This window comes from Moschus berezovskii, chromosome 27 (genome assembly GCF_049115385.1).
Source record: "Moschus berezovskii isolate FMDL1 chromosome 27, NW_MosBer_1.0, whole genome shotgun sequence".
Lineage (NCBI taxonomy): Eukaryota > Metazoa > Chordata > Mammalia > Artiodactyla > Moschidae > Moschus > Moschus berezovskii.
In genome coordinates, this window is record NC_142486.1 from 6,413,428 (window position 1) to 6,430,903 (window position 17,476).

General features: G+C 51.1%; 1 protein-coding gene across 1 annotated transcript in view; it reads left to right on the top strand.

Moving 5' to 3' along the window:
* The first annotated feature begins 4,157 nt into the window (after positions 1 to 4,157).
* Positions 4,158 to 17,476, top strand: part of ZAN (zonadhesin) — a 35,779-nt gene continuing 22,460 nt past the window's right edge. The window contains exons 1-14 of the mRNA XM_088833271.1: positions 4,158 to 4,234; positions 5,465 to 5,517; positions 5,848 to 5,994; positions 6,165 to 6,436; positions 6,602 to 6,689; positions 7,737 to 7,889; positions 9,709 to 9,873; positions 10,193 to 10,284; positions 10,795 to 10,873; positions 10,964 to 11,110; positions 11,643 to 11,914; positions 12,221 to 12,305; positions 13,136 to 14,647; positions 15,659 to 15,843. Of these exons, the coding sequence (XP_088689397.1) occupies positions 4,158 to 4,234; positions 5,465 to 5,517; positions 5,848 to 5,994; positions 6,165 to 6,436; positions 6,602 to 6,689; positions 7,737 to 7,889; positions 9,709 to 9,873; positions 10,193 to 10,284; positions 10,795 to 10,873; positions 10,964 to 11,110; positions 11,643 to 11,914; positions 12,221 to 12,305; positions 13,136 to 14,647; positions 15,659 to 15,843 (3,327 nt within the window). The remainder of the gene's footprint in view (positions 4,235 to 5,464; positions 5,518 to 5,847; positions 5,995 to 6,164; positions 6,437 to 6,601; positions 6,690 to 7,736; positions 7,890 to 9,708; positions 9,874 to 10,192; positions 10,285 to 10,794; positions 10,874 to 10,963; positions 11,111 to 11,642; positions 11,915 to 12,220; positions 12,306 to 13,135; positions 14,648 to 15,658; positions 15,844 to 17,476) is intronic.

Consider the following 17,476-nt stretch of genomic DNA (forward strand, 5'->3'; position numbering starts at 1 on the left):
GTGATAACGGCCCTGGGGCCTTGCCTGTTCCAACTCCCCAAAAGGCAGAGCTCCTTGAACACCACCATCCCTTCCTGTCCTGCCTGAGCACCAACCCCCAACCCCAGACCGGTTGGAAGCTGTGACCGTCCAGCCCTGTGGCGCCAAAGAGAGGTCAGCAGGAGCAGCCCTCAGAGGACTTATTGACTAACCTGGAGGGGCTGGGGTCAATGGGCTTCTGCTTGTCCCTGGGTTAACCCTTTCTTGGCTCTGTCCCTATTGGTCATTCTCCTAACCTGCTCTGGTTTTTTGCTTTGTTTTGTCTTGGCTGCACTATCAGACATGAGGAACTTCCCCAACCAAGGACTGGACTGGTGCCTCCTGCAGTGGAAGCTCAGAGTCTTAACCACTGGACCATCAGGGAAGTTCTCTCCTAAGCTGCTCTGGAGGAAGGGGAGATTAGGGTTTGGGCTGGGCATCCTTTGTACCCCCAGCTTTGGTGAAAAAGGACACAGGATCTCTTTTCTGGAGTTGGGCCCTGTGCGTGCTCATTTAGGCAGAAGGAGTCCCTGGAACTCCGAAGGGAGTTGGGACTTCCCTCTCCAACACCTGCAGCAGGGCAGTCCCAGCCCCTCCCTGACAGCTTAGGAGGATGGCCAGTCCAGGAAAACCCTGTCGTGTGTCAGGGGCCAAGGCCAGGCACCCTGGACACAGATTTGATAGTGCAGATGGCGGAGTGCTCCTGAAGTGCAAGGAACGAAGCTGAAGTTTACTAGGAACACCTGGGTTGGGATACAGGGACTCAAGCTCATGAGAGCTGAGCTCTGGACAGCCCTCCAGCCAAGAGGCGGCCATGAGAGTCAATGGGGTTTTTAAAAAGCGGCAAAGCTACCCTCTTATCTGCATTCTCATGAAGACTTGCTGTTGATGAAAATGATGAGGGTGTGACTCCACCCCCTGTTGGAATACACTTCTAGGAACCCTGGGACTTGGCAGGACACCGAGTAGGTACAATGCTGGACAACTGACATCATTTCTCTAGAGTTCAGTTTTCACAGGAGGAAAATGAGGGCAATAATTTTGCAATGAACAGAACATGAAATTCTACAGACAGCCAACAAGCACATGAAAAGATGCTCAGCACCGTTAATCATTAGAGAAATGCAAATCAAAACAACAATGAAGTAACACTTCATTCTGGTCAGAATGGCCATCATTAAAAAAAATGTACAAACAGCAAATGCTGGAGAAGGCATGGAGAAAAGGGAATCCTCATACGCTGTTGGTGGGAATGTAAACTGGGGCAGCCACTATGGAAACCAGTGTGGAGTTTCCTCAGAAAACTGAAAGTAGAGTTGCCATATAATCCAGCAATCTGATTGCTGAGCATTTATCTGGACAAAACTGTAACTCAAAAAGATACGTGCATGCCTACGTTCAGAGCAGCACTAGTTACAATAGCCAAGACATGGAAACCACTTGAATGTCCACCGACAGATGAATGGATACAAAAGATGTGGTGTATATATATATAACAGAATACTACTCAGCCATAAAGAAGAATGAAATAATGCCACTTGCAGCAACATGGATGGACCTAGAGATTATAGTACTAAGTAAAGTCAGAAGGAGAAAGACAGATACCGTATGCTATCATTTATACGTAGAATCTAAACAAATGACACAAGTGAACTTATCTATGAAACAGAGACAGATGAAACAGACTCACATAGAGAACAAATTTGTGTTTGCCAATGGGGAGGTGGGGGGCGAGGAATGGAGTGGGAGTTTGGGGTTAGCAATGCAAGGTATTATCAATAGGATGGATATCCTGTGATAAACCATAATGGAAAAGAATATGAAAAAGAATATATGTATAACTGAATCACTTTGCTGTGCAGACACAAAATATTCTTTCATATAAATAATATTTCTTAATACAATCCAACCATCCATCTGGCAAACATTTGCGTGCATGCTAAGTCGTTTCATTCATGTCTGACTCTTTGCAACCCTGTGGACTGTAGTGTGCCAGGCTCTTCTGTCCATGGGATTCTCCAGGCAAGACCACTGGACTAGGTTGCCGTGTCCTTCTCCAGGGGATCTTCCTGATCCAGGGATTGAACCCACATCTCTTGCATCTGTTAAGTCTCTTGCTCTGGCAAGCAGATTCTTTACCACTAGCACCACCTGGGAAGCCCAGCAAACATTTAGGTAACCTTGATTTTTCCTTCCTATTGTAAATGATGCTGCAATTGACATCTTTAAGGCATGTACATCTTTGTGAAAATACACACATATTTCTGCAGGTAGGCTCCTAGAAAGGTAAATTGGATCCAAGATAAACACATTTGAAAGCTGAATCAGTTCAGTTCAGTTCAGTTCAGTCACTCAGTCGTGTCCGACTCTCCGTGACCCCATGAATCACAGCACGCCAGGCCTCCCTGTCCATCACCAACTCCCAGAGTACACTCAAACTCATGTCCACAGAGTCGGTGATGCCATCCAGCCATCTCATTCTCCGTCGTCCCCTTCTCCTCCCGCCCCCAACCTTTCCCAGCATCAGAGTCTTTTCCAGTGAGTCAACTCGTCACATGAGGTGGCCAAAGTATTGCAGTTTCAGCTTTAGCATCAGTCCCTCCAATGAACATCCAGGATTGATCTCCTTTAGAATGGACTGGTTGGATCTCCTTGCAGTATAAGGGACTCTCAAGAGTCTTCTCCAACACCACAGTTCAAAAGCATCGATTCTTCGGTGATCAGCTTTCTTCACAGTCCAACTCTCACATCCATACATGACCACGGGAAAAACCATTGCCTTGACTAGACGGACCTTGGTTGGCAAAGTAATGTCTCTGCTTTTTAATATACTATCAAGGTTGGTCATAACTTTCCTTCCAAGGAGCAAGCGTCTTTTAATTTCATGGCTACAATCAGCATCTGCAGTGATTTTGGAGCCCCAAAAAATAAAGTCTGACACTGTTTCCACTGTTTTTCCATCTATTTCCCATGAAGTGATGGGACCAGATGCCATGATCTTTGTTTTCTGAATGTTGAGCTTCCAGCCAACCTTTTCACTCTCCTCTTTCACTTTCATCAAGAGGCTCTTCAGTTCCTCTTCACTTTCTGCCATAAGGGTAGTGTCATCTGCATATCTGAGGTTATTGATATTTCTCCCAGCAATCTTGATTCCAGCTTGTGCTTCTTCCAGCCCAGCGTTCCTCATGATGTACTCTGCATATAAGTTAAATAAGCAAGGTGACAATATATAACCTTGAAAGCTGAATAGTCATTGTCAAATTACGCTTTCACTAACATAGTCTTAGCAACAATGTATTTGAGTGTGTCTACCTGTACCATGACCAACACTCAATGCTTCAGTCCTTCGAACTGTTGCCAACATGAAAATTGTAGTCTTGATCAGCATTTCCCTTGTGATGACGGAAGCAGAACCTCTTTTCCAATGTTTCCTGGCTCCCTGTAGGTCTTCCTCTGTGACTTGTCTTTTTCAATTCTTTGCCAAGAAGCATTTTCAGTCCTCACTTCACTCCATCTTTCTGCTGCCTTCGCCCCTGCTGCCAGCTATGTAGAACTTTAGGTTTGAAATGGTTGGAATTCTGCATAATGTTCCACTGGATCTCAGCATCCATGGTTACTGCTGAAAATTCTGGTGCCATGCTGATTCCTGATCTTTAGTACGTGACCTGCTTTTTTCTGTCTGAAAGTGTTTGGGATCTTCTCTTCAGCCCTGACAGTCTGAGATTTCATGACACACCTTTCATGGGTCTCTTTGCATTTGCCAGAATGGACCCCTTTTAATCAAGAGACTCATTTGTCAGTTCTGGGGAATCTTCTTCTGTGTTTTTTCTTAAGTAATTTCTTTTCCTTTGTTATTTCTTTTCTGGACTCTCCTGGTTGAATGTCAGTCATCCTGGACCGAGTCTCCCTCTCGCTTTTTCTCATTTTATTTCTCTTGATTTCAACATTTAACTCTTCTGTAGGGGTTTAGGTTTCAGTTCTCGTAGTTTTCATTTCCCAGGGCATTTTTTTGTTCTCCGTGCAGTTTTCATGGCTTCCTCAGTAGGATGCCAAGCGAGGAGGGGCAGGGCGGGATAAGTTGGCCTGGGCTCCTCACTCTGCCTTCCTCCTCTCCCCGAGAGCTGCCTCTGAGTTTCCGCATGGCTCCTCCAGTCTGGACTCTGGTGCTGCTGCTGGGGGCTGCCTGGGGACTGGGCCACATGCCCGCCCCCACCTGGTAAGCTGGGCTCAGGGGGGCACTGGGGGTGCCTCTGAGGAACAGCGCGAGGGGCAAAGCTGGAAAGGGCAAGCGGGCTGGTGACGAACGGTGTGGCTCCGGGAGGAAGGAGGGACACCCTGATGGGTGTTAGGAGGCTCCGAACAGAGCCTGGACCTGGGGGGTGTGGGCCACTGAGCAGAAGCAGGACAGAGGTGAAGTGTGAGGGGACAGGGAGGAGGTGCAGAGCTCAGGAGACGGGTCTGGGGGTGGTCGGGGAGGACAGAGAGGTTGGGTTCTCAGAAAATGGACAAACCCAGCGCAGGCCCAGTGGATAGAGACACAGCAAGCAGGAAGCAGCAACAAATGATGGACAGCTTGGTGTCCTGGAGCTTGTCTGAGAGGATTTTTTTTAACATTTATTGATTTGGTTGTGTTGGATCTTAGGTGTGGCATTCGAGATTCTCGTTGCGTCATGCGGGCTGTCATTGTGGCACGTGGGCTCGGTCATTGCCTCACGCAAGCATGGTTGTCCTACGGCATGTGGGATCCTAGTTCCCCAACCAGGGATCGAACCCTAGTCCCCTGCATTGCAAGGCAGATTCTCAACCACTAAAGCACCAGGAAGTCCCAGCTTTGAAGGGATATGAACAAGCAGGACTTGAACTACTAAAACAAACAGCTGTTCTACGTGGCCCACGCCACCCGGGGAAAGGCCACTGGCTTCTCTGTGGAATCTGTAAGGTGTCACTGGTCTGTGTGTTCAGTCAGGGCAGGACCGTCCCCACCACCCATCTGGCAACACCAGACCCAGATGGTCCTTACTCTGTGGAGAAAATTTGGGCAACAGCACAGGAAAACCTCGACCTGAAAGAAAGAGACGCCTCAGATGTAAACTCTCAGGTGGTGTGGGAGAATTCCCGCACAGAGAAACTGGTTCTTCTCATGTTAGAGAACCACGTGTGACATCCAGGGCACAGAGGGTAGAGGGAGCCAGAGGGGACGAGAGGAACTTGAAGGGGAGATGCTTTTTAGGAGACAGATGACCAGGTGAGAAGGCTGTGAGTGACCTTTCTGAAAACCCTCAAGTAAGTGTATGTTCCCTGCATACATGTTGATACAATATGGATAAAAAGAAAGGAACAAACTTCCAGAAAGTTCACAATCGTGGAGGTTTAGCAGTTCTTGGTAATAACAAGAACTACATCCCCCCCCCCCCTTCTTTCTCTCTTTTTCCAAATCAACACTAAGGAAAGAGAAGCCTCCAGACTGGAAGCCCCTTGCTCGCAGCTCGCGGGAAAACTGTGAGTTGAAACCTGGGACTTCTCGGACCTTCTGTCCCTCCCAGGGATGGCCACCTCAGGTGCCCTCGGGCCTGCATTGACATAAACATGTAATAAATATGTGGAGGGCAACCCTCAGAGGGTGGAGGGTGGAGGGAGCCGGGGAGGAGCAGAGAACAAGCCTTGCCTGAAAGGTTCACATTCAAATGAACAACAGCAAGGCAGGAGGTTGCCTAGACAAGCCTGCCTGCCTGGGACCTCAGTTTGCCACCCCCAACCTAGACATCCTGCCCAACCCCTGTACACACACCACCGGGGTTGGCTGTGCAGGTTCCCCTCTCCTCTCCGCAGCCGTTCTCACCCAGTGTGATTTTGAGGATGACTCCAGACCCCTCTGTGATTGGAGCCAAGCGACTAAAGACGATGGAGACTGGACTCGAGAAAGTGAGCCCTCCCCAACCAGAGGCACTGCCCCCCCCGGGGGGTACCCCAGTGGAGGTGAGGAGGCTGAAGGTTTAGGGAGGCAGCTGGAAGGTGGACATGGGCAGGTCTGGGTGCAGGGAGCCAGTGGGAGATAGGGCTCTGGGAAGGGGCTGGGGGGCAGCCCTTGGTGGGGGTGGGGTGGGGAGTGGGCAAGGCTTCACCGTTCAAGGCTCTGCCTCCCACAGAGGGCTACTACCTGCACATGGACTCCAGCGCCTTCCACCCAGGTGGGGTGGCCCGCCTGCGGAGCCCCCCCATATGGGATCAGGGCCCCCTCTGCGTGCGCTTCGCCTACTACATGTTTGGGCTGTCGTGGGGTGCCCAAATCAAGCTGTGGCTGGCCTCAGGCGCCAAGGGCAAGCACCCCAACCTGCTGTGGAAACACGTGAACACGCAAAGCCCCTCCTGGATCCCCACTGCTGTCACAGTGCCTCTGGGGCTTGTCCTGCCCGGCCGGGTGAGGCTGCAGGCAGAGTCTGGGGTCTCCATGGGAATCTGGGTGTTGGGTGGGGGGTCCAGGACGGGGCACGGGGGTTGGGGGGGCTTCTGAATTCAGGCAGGAAAGTGGGAGCCCAAGGCAAAGGGGCTCACGGGGCGGGTGGCCCCCTCCTCCCTCCCACAGCTGACATTCGAAGGAGTGTGGGGCAGCACGGCTTATCTGGACATCGCTCTGGACGCTATCTCCATCCGTCGGGGCTCCTGCAATCGGGGTGAGCCCGCGCCCGCCTCCTCTCTCTCCTCACCCTTTGTGCAGGTGCCCAGGTGGCAGGACTCATTCAGGGACCATGACCCTGGCTCCTCCCAGACTTAGGCGACTTGCTTCCCCCAGACTTAGGGCGACTTGCTTCCATCTACGTCCACACCCCACACCTGATTCCTGAAGCTGCCACGTCTGAAGACAGGTTCTTCTGGAACACATAACTGGGGCGACACCTGTCCTAAAGTGATCAGCCTTTGTGGTTTACCTGGGGCTGTGCCTATGTTAGCACCAAAAGTCCTGCATCCCAGGAAACCCTCAGTCTCTGACAAACATGGGTGTCTGGTCGACCTGGCTGTAATTAATACCCCAGATCTGTTCAGACTTGGCCCTCTAAGCTCATGTTTGAGATTCAAGGGGACTGAATTCAAAGGAAGGAATATTCCAGAAGGTGCATGCAAGGAACTAACACTTAATGAGCACAGGCACTGTGCAAGATGCTCCTGCACATGATATAACTTACAACAGACCTGTGCTCTTGTTCCCAGTTTATTGATGGGGAAACTGAGGCTTGGATGGCTTAAGTAACCTGTGGCGGGAACACAGCCACTGGGGAGTGGGACCAAATCTGCCTGGCAAGCCGGCAGTGGTAACATCAGGACCCAGGCTGGGACTCAGGAGTCTGACTCCAGACTGAGACAATCTTTTTTCTCTCTCTGTTTTTTTTTTTTAATTTTTTATATGGTAGTATTGGACTTCCCAGGTGGCACTAGTGGTAAAGAACCCACCTGCCAATGCAGGAGACTCCAGAGATGTAGGTTCAATCCCTGGGTCGGGAAGATCCCCTGGAGGAGGGCATGGCAACCCACTCCAGTATTCTTGCCTGGAGAATCCCACAGACAGAGGAGCCTGGCGGGCTATAGTCCAGAGTCGCAAAGAGTCAGACACTACTGAAGGGACTTAGCATGCATGCACACACATGGGAGTATAGCTGATTTACGATGCTGCATCTGAGGCACACTTTTCTGAACTGCCTCCTTCCTCCTTTTTTTCCTCTCAGTCTGCATGATGCAGACATGCAACTTTGACACTCTAAAAGATCTCTGCGGCTGGAGCTGGATCTCGACGGCCTCTGGGGCCAAGTGGGTCCAGAAGAAGGGGCCGACGGGGGTGCAGGATGTGGGGCCCGAGGGAGATTTCTCTAGCCCTGGGGGTGAGTAATGGAGTCTCCTCTGACTTTCTGAGCTTCTAGAGACCTTTGCGGGCATTTACGATGCTTGCCTGACCACCTTACAGTAACTCCCTTAGGATGGAGTTACCTCCAACCTCCATCAGCTTAAGTTACAGGGCAGAAAGAAAACTCTAAGTGCCCAGCCAGCTCCCCGCCACTGCCACCCCCAAAGCTCTACCCGGCAGACCCAATGCCACCCTCTCCTCACCTCTTTTCCCCGTCACCCTTCCTTCTTCATTCATCCAACAAACATTTATTGAGCACCTACATTGTGCCAGGTACTGTCCCACACCAGAGAGTGGTGTGGGAGGAGATGGGGGGACAGTTCCTGAAACAATGAAGAAGTAAATTATACAGTTAAAAGATGACCAGTGCTATCAGGGGGAAAAATGGAACAAATAAGGGGATTGGGAGCAGGGTAGACTGGGATGTAAGTTTTAAGCAGGGTGGTCGGAGGAGGTCTCGTAGGGTCACATTTGAGCACAGACTTTTAGAAGGTGAGGGAGAGGGGCATGAAATTATTAAGGGGAAGAACATTCTAAGCAAAGGGGCCAGCCTTGCAAAGACCCTGAGGGGGCAGTGGATTGGGGGGCGTGGGTGTTGAAGCACAGCAGGGAGCCACATGCCTGGGATGGAGAAGATGAGCCCAGATGGGTCCTCGGAGGTTCAGAGCACTTGGAGCTTTGAAGGCTGTTGTCAGGGCTGACTGTGGCTTTCATCCTTCATGGGTGTGGGGCCATTGCAGGAGCAGGGGAGTGGCCTGCTCTGACCTACATTTAAAAGGGTCACCAGGCTGTTTTCATACTAGAATCCACTGAGGGGACAGGGCAAGGGCAGAGTCCATTCTTCTCCATCCTTCCCTCTGACCCCCTCCTCTGATCTTTTCTGCTGCCTGAGGTTTGCCTTCTAGAAAGACCTTCATCCTAAGACCCTGGGGAGCAGGGCCAGCCCATCTCTCCCTCTCCCTCAGCATTTAGCACTATTCCTCATGCCCAGCAGTTTCAGCAAACGTTATCGGGGGCTCCCTTCCGTTTTTTCTCTCCTCCTTTTCCCATCTGGCTCCCTTATGTCTTCCCATCGTTCTTCCCTTCTTCTTCTCCCGCATCTTCTTTCCCACTTCTCAGACGTCCCAGTATCTACACTTGTTGCTTTCTTTCACCCTTTCGCCCCTTCCCTCCTCCTTCCTTGTTGGCTCCTTTCTTTTCTCAGGCCCGCTTCCTGCCATTCTCTCCATTTCAGCCTTCTCTCCTCTACAAAGCCCACCTTTCTCAGGGAATCCCTGGGCCAAGCATGCTCTCCAGGTAGAAGTCCTTGGGTGTCGTGACACATGCCTCCTTAATCCACACCCCTCCGTGGCACCCCCCTCCTGCAGCCCAGCTTCCAGGCTACCTACCAGTTGCAGCACGGAGCGAGGTCCAGGCTGATTGGCTGCCTGAGCTGGTGGGCTGGTGGGGGTGGGTGGTGGGGATCCCGCACTCTCACTGCGCTGTGTGAGTCACTTACATCCAGTGGCTCAAGAAAATGAAGAGGATGTGACTCTGAGGGGACCTCAAACGTCAGAATCCAAAGGACATGTCTCTGACTGCTGCTTCTAAGATGCCGCGTTTCCTGCGTCCTCATCCTGACCTGCCAAGCACTCCTGGAAGAATCCAAGGCCTCAGCCATTCATGTGATGGGTGTAGGATCACCTTGGTGCTGGCTTATCGTTGGCAGCTGTTAAAGCCCCCCAGGGCCAGGCTCTTCGCCCCTGCAGCCCCTAGCCCTGGGTCACTCTCCACTTTACTGATCTTTTCCTCCCCAGATGGCTATTATATGCTCCTGGACCCCAAGAATGCAAAAGCGAGTCAGAAATCTGTCCTCCTGAGCCCCCTGATCCAGTCCTCCGGCTGCCTCAGCCTGTCCTTTCACTACCTCCTCCGTGGCCGGTCTCCCGGTGCGGGCTTCATGGCCTACGCATCTGTCTTGGGTGAGAATGACAGTGTCACAGGATTCACGCTGTCCTGAGGCTCTTTTCCCAGGCTTGGGTTGACGAGGAAATGAGGGGCATCCCCCAGGGTCTGGGGAAATCTGGGATACTGGCAAGATGATTCCGTGGTGGGTGGAATTTGGGAGCGGGGAGGGCTTCTGGAAAAATAGATTTTAAAAATCCAGGAGAGTGAGAGAAAAGGCTGTGCTGAGAACCTGCTCCAGGTATTCCCTCAGCTATTCATCCTTCTGAGTACTGGTGTGATGTCATTTCCCAGCCCCCTTCATCTCATGGCTGTCTTGGGTTCCTTCCATCATAGGCAGCATCCGGAAACACACCATCTTCTCAGGACAACCTGGACCCAACTGGCAGCCTGTCTCTGTCAATTACACAGGCCAGGGACAGATTCAGGTATAGAGCAGCAAGGGGTCAGGTCTCCTTTTATGGGAGGTTGCTCGATATTGACATGGATTGAGAGTCTGGGCCCTGGAAGGCCGGATGCCTGGGTCCCTGCACAGAGTAAAATCCGATGGAGGGGGCTGAGCCTTTAGGCAGGGCTTCCCTGGAAGCTCAGCTGGTAAAGAATCCACCTGCAGTGCAGGAGAGCCCAGTTAGATTCCTGGGTTGGGAAGATCCCCTGGAGAAGGGATAGGTTACCCACTCCAGTATTCTTGGGCTTTTCTGGTGGTTCAGACAGTAAAGAATCCACCTGCAATGCAGGAGACCTGGGTTGGGAAGATTCCCTGGAGGAGGGCATGGCAACTCACTCCAGTATTCTTGCCTGAGGAATCCTTGTGGACAGAGGAGCCTGGCAAGTTGCAGCCTATGTGGTTGCAAAGAGCTGGACACGACTGAGCGACTAAGCACACAGAGTGTTTATGCTGTTTTCTCAGTCCCGGCCCCTTCTCCCTCTCTCTTCAGTTCATCTTGGTGGGCGTGTTTGCCAAGATCCCGGAGCCAGCGGTGGCCGTGGATGCAATCAGCATTGCTCCCTGTGGGGGTGAGAGGGGCTCGGGGAACGGGGGTGGAGGTTGGGGGGGAACAGGGAGCATGGCGCAGATTTCTCGGACCTCCCATTCTGATCCCCCAGAGAGCTTTCCTCAGTGTGACTTTGAAGATAAGGACCACCCCTTCTGTGACTGGGTCCAGGTTTTACAGGATGGCGGACACTGGACTCAGGGAAGTGCAAATACGCTCATCCACGGTACAGGTCCCTTCGGCATCTCCCTCAGTGGAGGTGAGGAGATGGAGGAGCCCTCAAGGCAACGAGTGCCTGAATCTGCTCAAAGCTAGTGGGCGGGCTGGTGTGACTGACACCTGATGTAGGTGGTGAGGATCAACCAGGGGGTGTTTACTGGAAAGCGGTCATGGGGCCAGAGCTCTGGAGGCGACAGAGGTAGAATGAGTTGAGGATTATTATGTTCTGGGTTCACTTGAAAACCCCCTAAAAAATCCAGGCATCGCATTTCTCACTGAGCCCAAGGCCTCAAAATCCACTGTCATTTTCAGTCAAGACATTTACTGATATAGCCAATACAGGAATCTGGGTTGCTGGTTTGGTTTTCCCTTTCTTTCTGATCCTGCCTTCTTCCAATGAGAAGTCTACAAAGAGCAGGAAACAAAACAAAACAACAAAAAAGCCCACTGCAATGTGGGGAGTTTGGGTGTTTGCATCTCATCCCCATTTGGAAAGCAAGGTGTCGCTCAGGAAAGCACAGGCCTTGTCCTCTGGCAGATTCTCACCTTGCCCGTTCCCTTCTTATGCCCAGAAAGTCACTTCGTCTACCTTGAGGCTGACAAGTTCTCCCAGGAAGGCCAGTCTTACAAACTGGTGAGCCGGCCCTTCTGTGCCCCGGGTGCCATCTGTGTGGCGTTCACCTACCACATGGATGGCCGTGGAAAGGGCACAAAGCTCAGGCTTCTGCTGGGGAGCCCTGCGGGCAGCCCCCCAAGTTCTCTCTGGGAACAAGTTGGGTCTCAGGGCCCTGACTGGCTGAACGATTCCATGACCATCCCTTCGGGACATCAACAACCTATGCAGGTGAGAAACAGGGAGAGTCGCTGTACGAGCGTCGCTGTGGGGCTTGTGAGGGGGATGAACGGCTGGGGTCCGAGAGCATAACCAAGACTGTAAGGATGGATCTCCGGAGGAAGGGCAGAGCAGAGGGTGCTCTGTGTTTCCCACCAGGCTCTCCAGCCCCTGGGAAGGCCAGGGCCCACATTGCACTATTGAGGCCAGAATAAAGTGACATCTTGGTGTAAGACAGACCCTCTGCTGAGAGAGTCACCGCATTGCCAGGCCTTCACTTCTATTTCTCTCTTGTTTTTTTCTCCCTCGGACCATCAGCTGATGTTTGAGGTCGAGAGGGGCTCCCACGCTGCCTTTGTTGTTGCTTTGGGTTTCATCTTCATCAGTCAGGGGACCTGTCAAGGTAAGACAGGACCCCAGGCCCTGGAAAGGGGGCCATGCTCTGGGATGAGCAGCACTTGGGCTTCTCTGCACACGCTGTTCACAACTTACTGATCAGAGACTTATGAATGCGTCCTGTCGCCTGAACATTACTGACCAGAGACGTTTCAATATTCAATTATATAACAAATTGCTGGCCACAGGCCTTCATTTCTTTGAACACCAACACTGCCCCCCACACCCTTCCCTCGCTACCCTTTCAATAATGTGTTACAATGCAAGTCCTCTTTTGTGTCCTGGTGGCTCAGCTGGTAAAGAATCCACCTGCAATGCAGGAGACCCAGGTACGATCCCTGAGTCAGGAAGATCCCCTGGAGAAGGGATAGGCTATCCACTCCAGTATTTTTACCTGAAGAATTCCATGGACGGAGGAGCCTGGTGAGCTACAGTCCATGGGGTCGCCAAGAGTCGAAGACGACTGAGCGCTGACACTTTCGTGTCCGAAGCCTCACAAAGCTTTGTCTTCTGTGTTCTGCCCACCTGTACCTTCCCGGCCCCATTGGAATGCTTGCTTGAATGAATGTGACTTTGGTGCCATGGATTTCTGTGGTTGGACCCCTTACCTAGTGAATGGTGAGCCTGAAGAGAAGGCTGACATCCCATTTGTTTCATTTTCCGAACCCAGCGTGAGAGCAGACATATATTAGGGGCAGTTTTCGTTGAGTATTGAGCAAGTGGAGATTGGCTTGGGATTAGAAGAGGTGTGACAAAGTTACCCACTCCAGTTAGATGGGGGTCAAGATGGGTGTGGTGTGATTTTGACTAAACTCCAGGAATGTTTTTTCTTTTCAGGACCTGCATCTACAGTGCTCCCTCCCAAACCTCTAGGTCCCCCTACTGGCCCTTCTGAAACTCCTGCCCAGACAGAAAAACCTGTGACCCCTGAAGAAACATCCACCACCTCCAGTGAAATATCCTCTGTTCCCACAGAAAAACCAACTGTCCCCAGTGAAACACCCACTGTCCCCACAGAAAAGCCTGCGGTTCCTGCAGACAAGCCCACTGTTCCCACAGAAAGACCTACAGTTCCCACAGAAAAGCCCACCATCCTCCCTGAAGAACCCACCTTCCTTCCTGAATGGCCATTTGTCCTTCCTGAAGGGCCCACCATCCCCACAGAAAAGCCCACTGTCCCCACTGAAAAGACCACCATTCCCACTAAAAAGACCACCATCCTCACAGAAAAGCCCACTATCTCCACTGAAAAGACCTCTATTCCCACTAAAAAGACCGCTATCTCCACAGAAAAACCCACCATCCTCACTGAAGAACCCACCTTCCTACCTGAATGGCCCCTTTTCCCTAGTGAATGGCCCCCTGTCCCTACAGAAAAACCCACAATCCCCGCTGAAAAGACAACCATCCCCATTGAAGAAACAACCATCCTCACAGAAAAACCCATGGTCCCCACGGAAAAGACCACCATTCCCACTGAAAAAACCACTGTCCCCACTGAAAAAACCACTGTCCCCACTGAAAAGACCACAATTCCCACTGAAAAAACCACCGTCCCCACTGAAAAGACCACCATTCCCACTGAAAAAACCACTGTCCCCACTGAAAAGACCACCATTCCCACCAGAAAGATCACCATTCCCACTGAAAAAAGCACCATCCCCACAGAAAAAGTCACCGTCCCCACTGAAAAGACCACCATTCCCACTGAAAAAACAACCATCTCCACAGAAAAATCCACTGTCCCCACTGAAAAGACCACCATTCCCACTGAAAAAACCACTGTCCCCACTGAAAAGACCACCATTCCCACTGAAAAAACCACTGTCCCCACCAAAAAGACCACCATTCCCACTGAAAAAACCACTGTCCCCACTGAAAAGACCACCATTCCCACCAAAAAGACCACCATTTCCACTGAAAAAACCACTGTCCCCACCAAAAAGACCACAATTCCCACCAGAAAGATCACCATTCCCACTGAAAAAAGCACCATCTCCACAGAAAAAGTCACCGTCCCCACTGAAAAGACCACCATTCCCACTGAAAAGACAACCATCTCCGCAGAAAAATCCACTGTCCCCACTGAAAAGACCACCATTCCCACAGAAAAATCCACTGTCCCCACTGAAAAGACCACCATTCCCACCAAAAAGACCACCATTCCCACTGAAAAAACCACCATCCCCACAGAAAAGCCCACTGTCCCCACTGAAAGGCCCACAACTCCTATGACACCCCGACCCAGCCCAGCTCTTGTACCCACTGAGTCGACAGTCTTCACGATGCCAAGTACCTCCACGACCCCGGTGACCCCGGCCACCACTACAACCCCGAGACCTACTCCCGGTATGTGGTGGAGCCTCGGACAAAGAGCTGGAAGTCAAAGTCGGTGGTGAGGAGAGAGGGCTGGGGAAACGCATGCGGTAGAAAAGCGCAGTCTCAGAGGGAAGAGGAGCCAATCACGGTGACTTTAGAAAGAAAGATGCGGACAACCCTGGGAAGGATGGTGGGGGCGGGGCATGGGCGGGGCGGGGCGGGGCGGGGCGGGGCAGAGTCGGGGATGGGTGGGGTGGGGTTGTTGCGAACCAGCCACTAGACTTAATAGTGCTTCTTCTTTTGCTGAGATACAATTCACTGCCGTCAAAGTTCATCCTTTCAGTGTCTGATTTGGTGGAGAAGGCAATGGCACCCCGCTCCAGTACTCTTGCCTGGAGAATCCCATGGGAGGGGCCTGGTCGGCTTCAGTCCATGGGGTCGTTTAGAGTCGGACACGACTGAGCGGCTTCACTTTCACTTTTCACTTTCATGCATTGGAGAAGGAAATGGCAACCCATTCCAGTGTTCTTGGCTGGAGAACCCCAGGGACAGGGGAGCCTGGTGGGCTGCCGTCTATGGGGTTGCACGGCGTCGGGCACGACTGAAGCAACTTAGCAGTAGCAGCAGTGTGTTCATAGAACTGTGCAACCACCCTCCCTTTGCCATTTCAGGACATTTTGCATCACGTCGAAAAGAAAGCCCATATCCATCAGTGGGCATTCCCTGTCCCCCGACCCCTCAGCCCCTGACCACCACAAACCTGCTTTCTGTCTCTATGGATTTGCCTGTTCTGGACAATTCATACACTGGGAATCATGTAATAGGTGGTCTTTTGTGACTGGCTTCTTTTTTCTCAGCATGTGTTGTTGTCAGGGTTGTGGTTTATCCAGGTTGTGGTTTGTGTGAGGACTTCCTTCCTTTGAATGGCTGAGTAACATGGGCCTACTTCCTTGAGAAGAACGGTGGCGGGGTGGGGGGTGGCTGGGTAGAGGGGAGACAGGAGAAAAGCTGGGGGTTTAATGGAGGCTGGTTTCCCCTCAGCCATGTGCCCCCCGAATGCCCACTATGAACGCTGTGCCTGCCCAGCATCCTGCCGGAGCCCCAAGCCCACCTGTGGTCTCCTTTGCAATCCTGGCTGTGTCTGCAATTCAGGCTTTCTGTTCCACGACTCCCGCTGCATCAATGCCTCTTCCTGCAATTGCTTCTACAATGAAAATTACTACGAGGTGAGACCTGGGGCTGTCCACTTCCCCAGAGGGGGACTGTGAGCTGAACCCCTGGAGTCTGGCGCCACCTGCTCCCCAGATGGCATAAATTTGGATACACGGGATATTCTCAAGGGGTCAGCTCTTGGGCAGAGATGACCTGGTGCTGGAGTCTTTCATTCATAGTTCCCCGGTCAGGGATTGACACCTCAACCCTTGCAGTGGAGGTGCAGAGTCTTAAACACTGGACTGCCAGGGAAGTCTCCCGGCATGTGGTTTTTGATGGTCATTCTGTTCACACAATAAATATTTGTTAAGCAGTCACTTTGGCCCAGCCTGACTCTAGGCTGTGCGGAAGATCCTGCTGTCCTGAGGCCCTGTCCTCGGTGCTCCTGGAAGCTTTGAAATTTTTGTATTTCTCCATCCTGTACAGGCAACCATGACACACTAGACCCCAGACCAGCCAGGTATTTCAGGGCCCTTATCTCCATCCTGAGGAAAGTCAGGGGTCCCTGTGTATACAGCGAGCCCCAGACACTGAGTACATTCAGGCATTTTCAGGGCAGAATGAAGCATTCCAGAACCTTCTTCCAAAGGAACTTGCAGGGAATTCCCTGGTTGTCTAGTGGTTAGAACTTGGCACTTTCACTGCCAGGGCCTTGGGTTCAATCCCACTGTGGGGAACTAAGATCTCGAAAGCTGAGAGATGTAGCCAAAACAAAACAAACAAACAAGGAATTTGCAGATTCTGATAGGATCAGTCAAAGGAGAAGTGATACTAGTCTTGTCTCTCCTAACTGATTGCCCCTGGGTGCCCCCAGAGTTTCTGGAGGCTGCCGGCCAGTGCTGTCCATAAGGGACAGATGCAAGCCTCATATGGCACTTACGTGTCCTGATAGCCACCATAAAAAAAAGTATGGGACTTCCCTGGTGATCCAGTGGTTAAGACCTCACCTTCCAATGCAGGGGGATGAGGGTTCAATCCCTGGTCAGGAAACTAAGATCCCACAAGCCTTGGGGCCAAAAAAAAAAAAAAAAGCAAAGCATAAAAAAGGAATATTGTAATAAATTCAGTAAAGACTTTAAAAATGGTCCACATCAAAAAAAATCTTGATAAAAAAGGTACAAGGAAACAGGTTAAATTAACTCCAGTCATCTACCTTTTTCAAAAGGTAATTAATAGTTATTAATGAGATTGTTTATGTACTTTTTTTTTCCAATGAAGTCTTCAAAATCCATTGTGTATTTCACACTTAGAGCTGATGTAAGCTATGGGGTCACACAGAGTCGGACGTGACTGAAGCGACTTAGCAGCAGCAGCAGCAAGTTTGCACCATCTACATTTGAAAAGCTCAGTGGCCAGACATGGGCTGTTGGTCATTATATTAAACAGAGCCGCTGAGAGTCAGGTTGATCTGAGCTGCAACCTGGCTCCAGCACTTGTTTGCTGAGTGACCCTGGGCAAGGTTCTCTCTTGACCTCTTCAAATCTGTTTCCATATCTATAAAATGTGCACAATAAGATTTTTTACCTCATATGGTTGCTGTGAAGATGAAATTAGGTCCCAACACAAACCAGTTACTTAAATGTTAATTATTATTGTTAGCAATTTATGATAAATATAGTCAACTTATTAAATAAAAGTGCAGTCAGC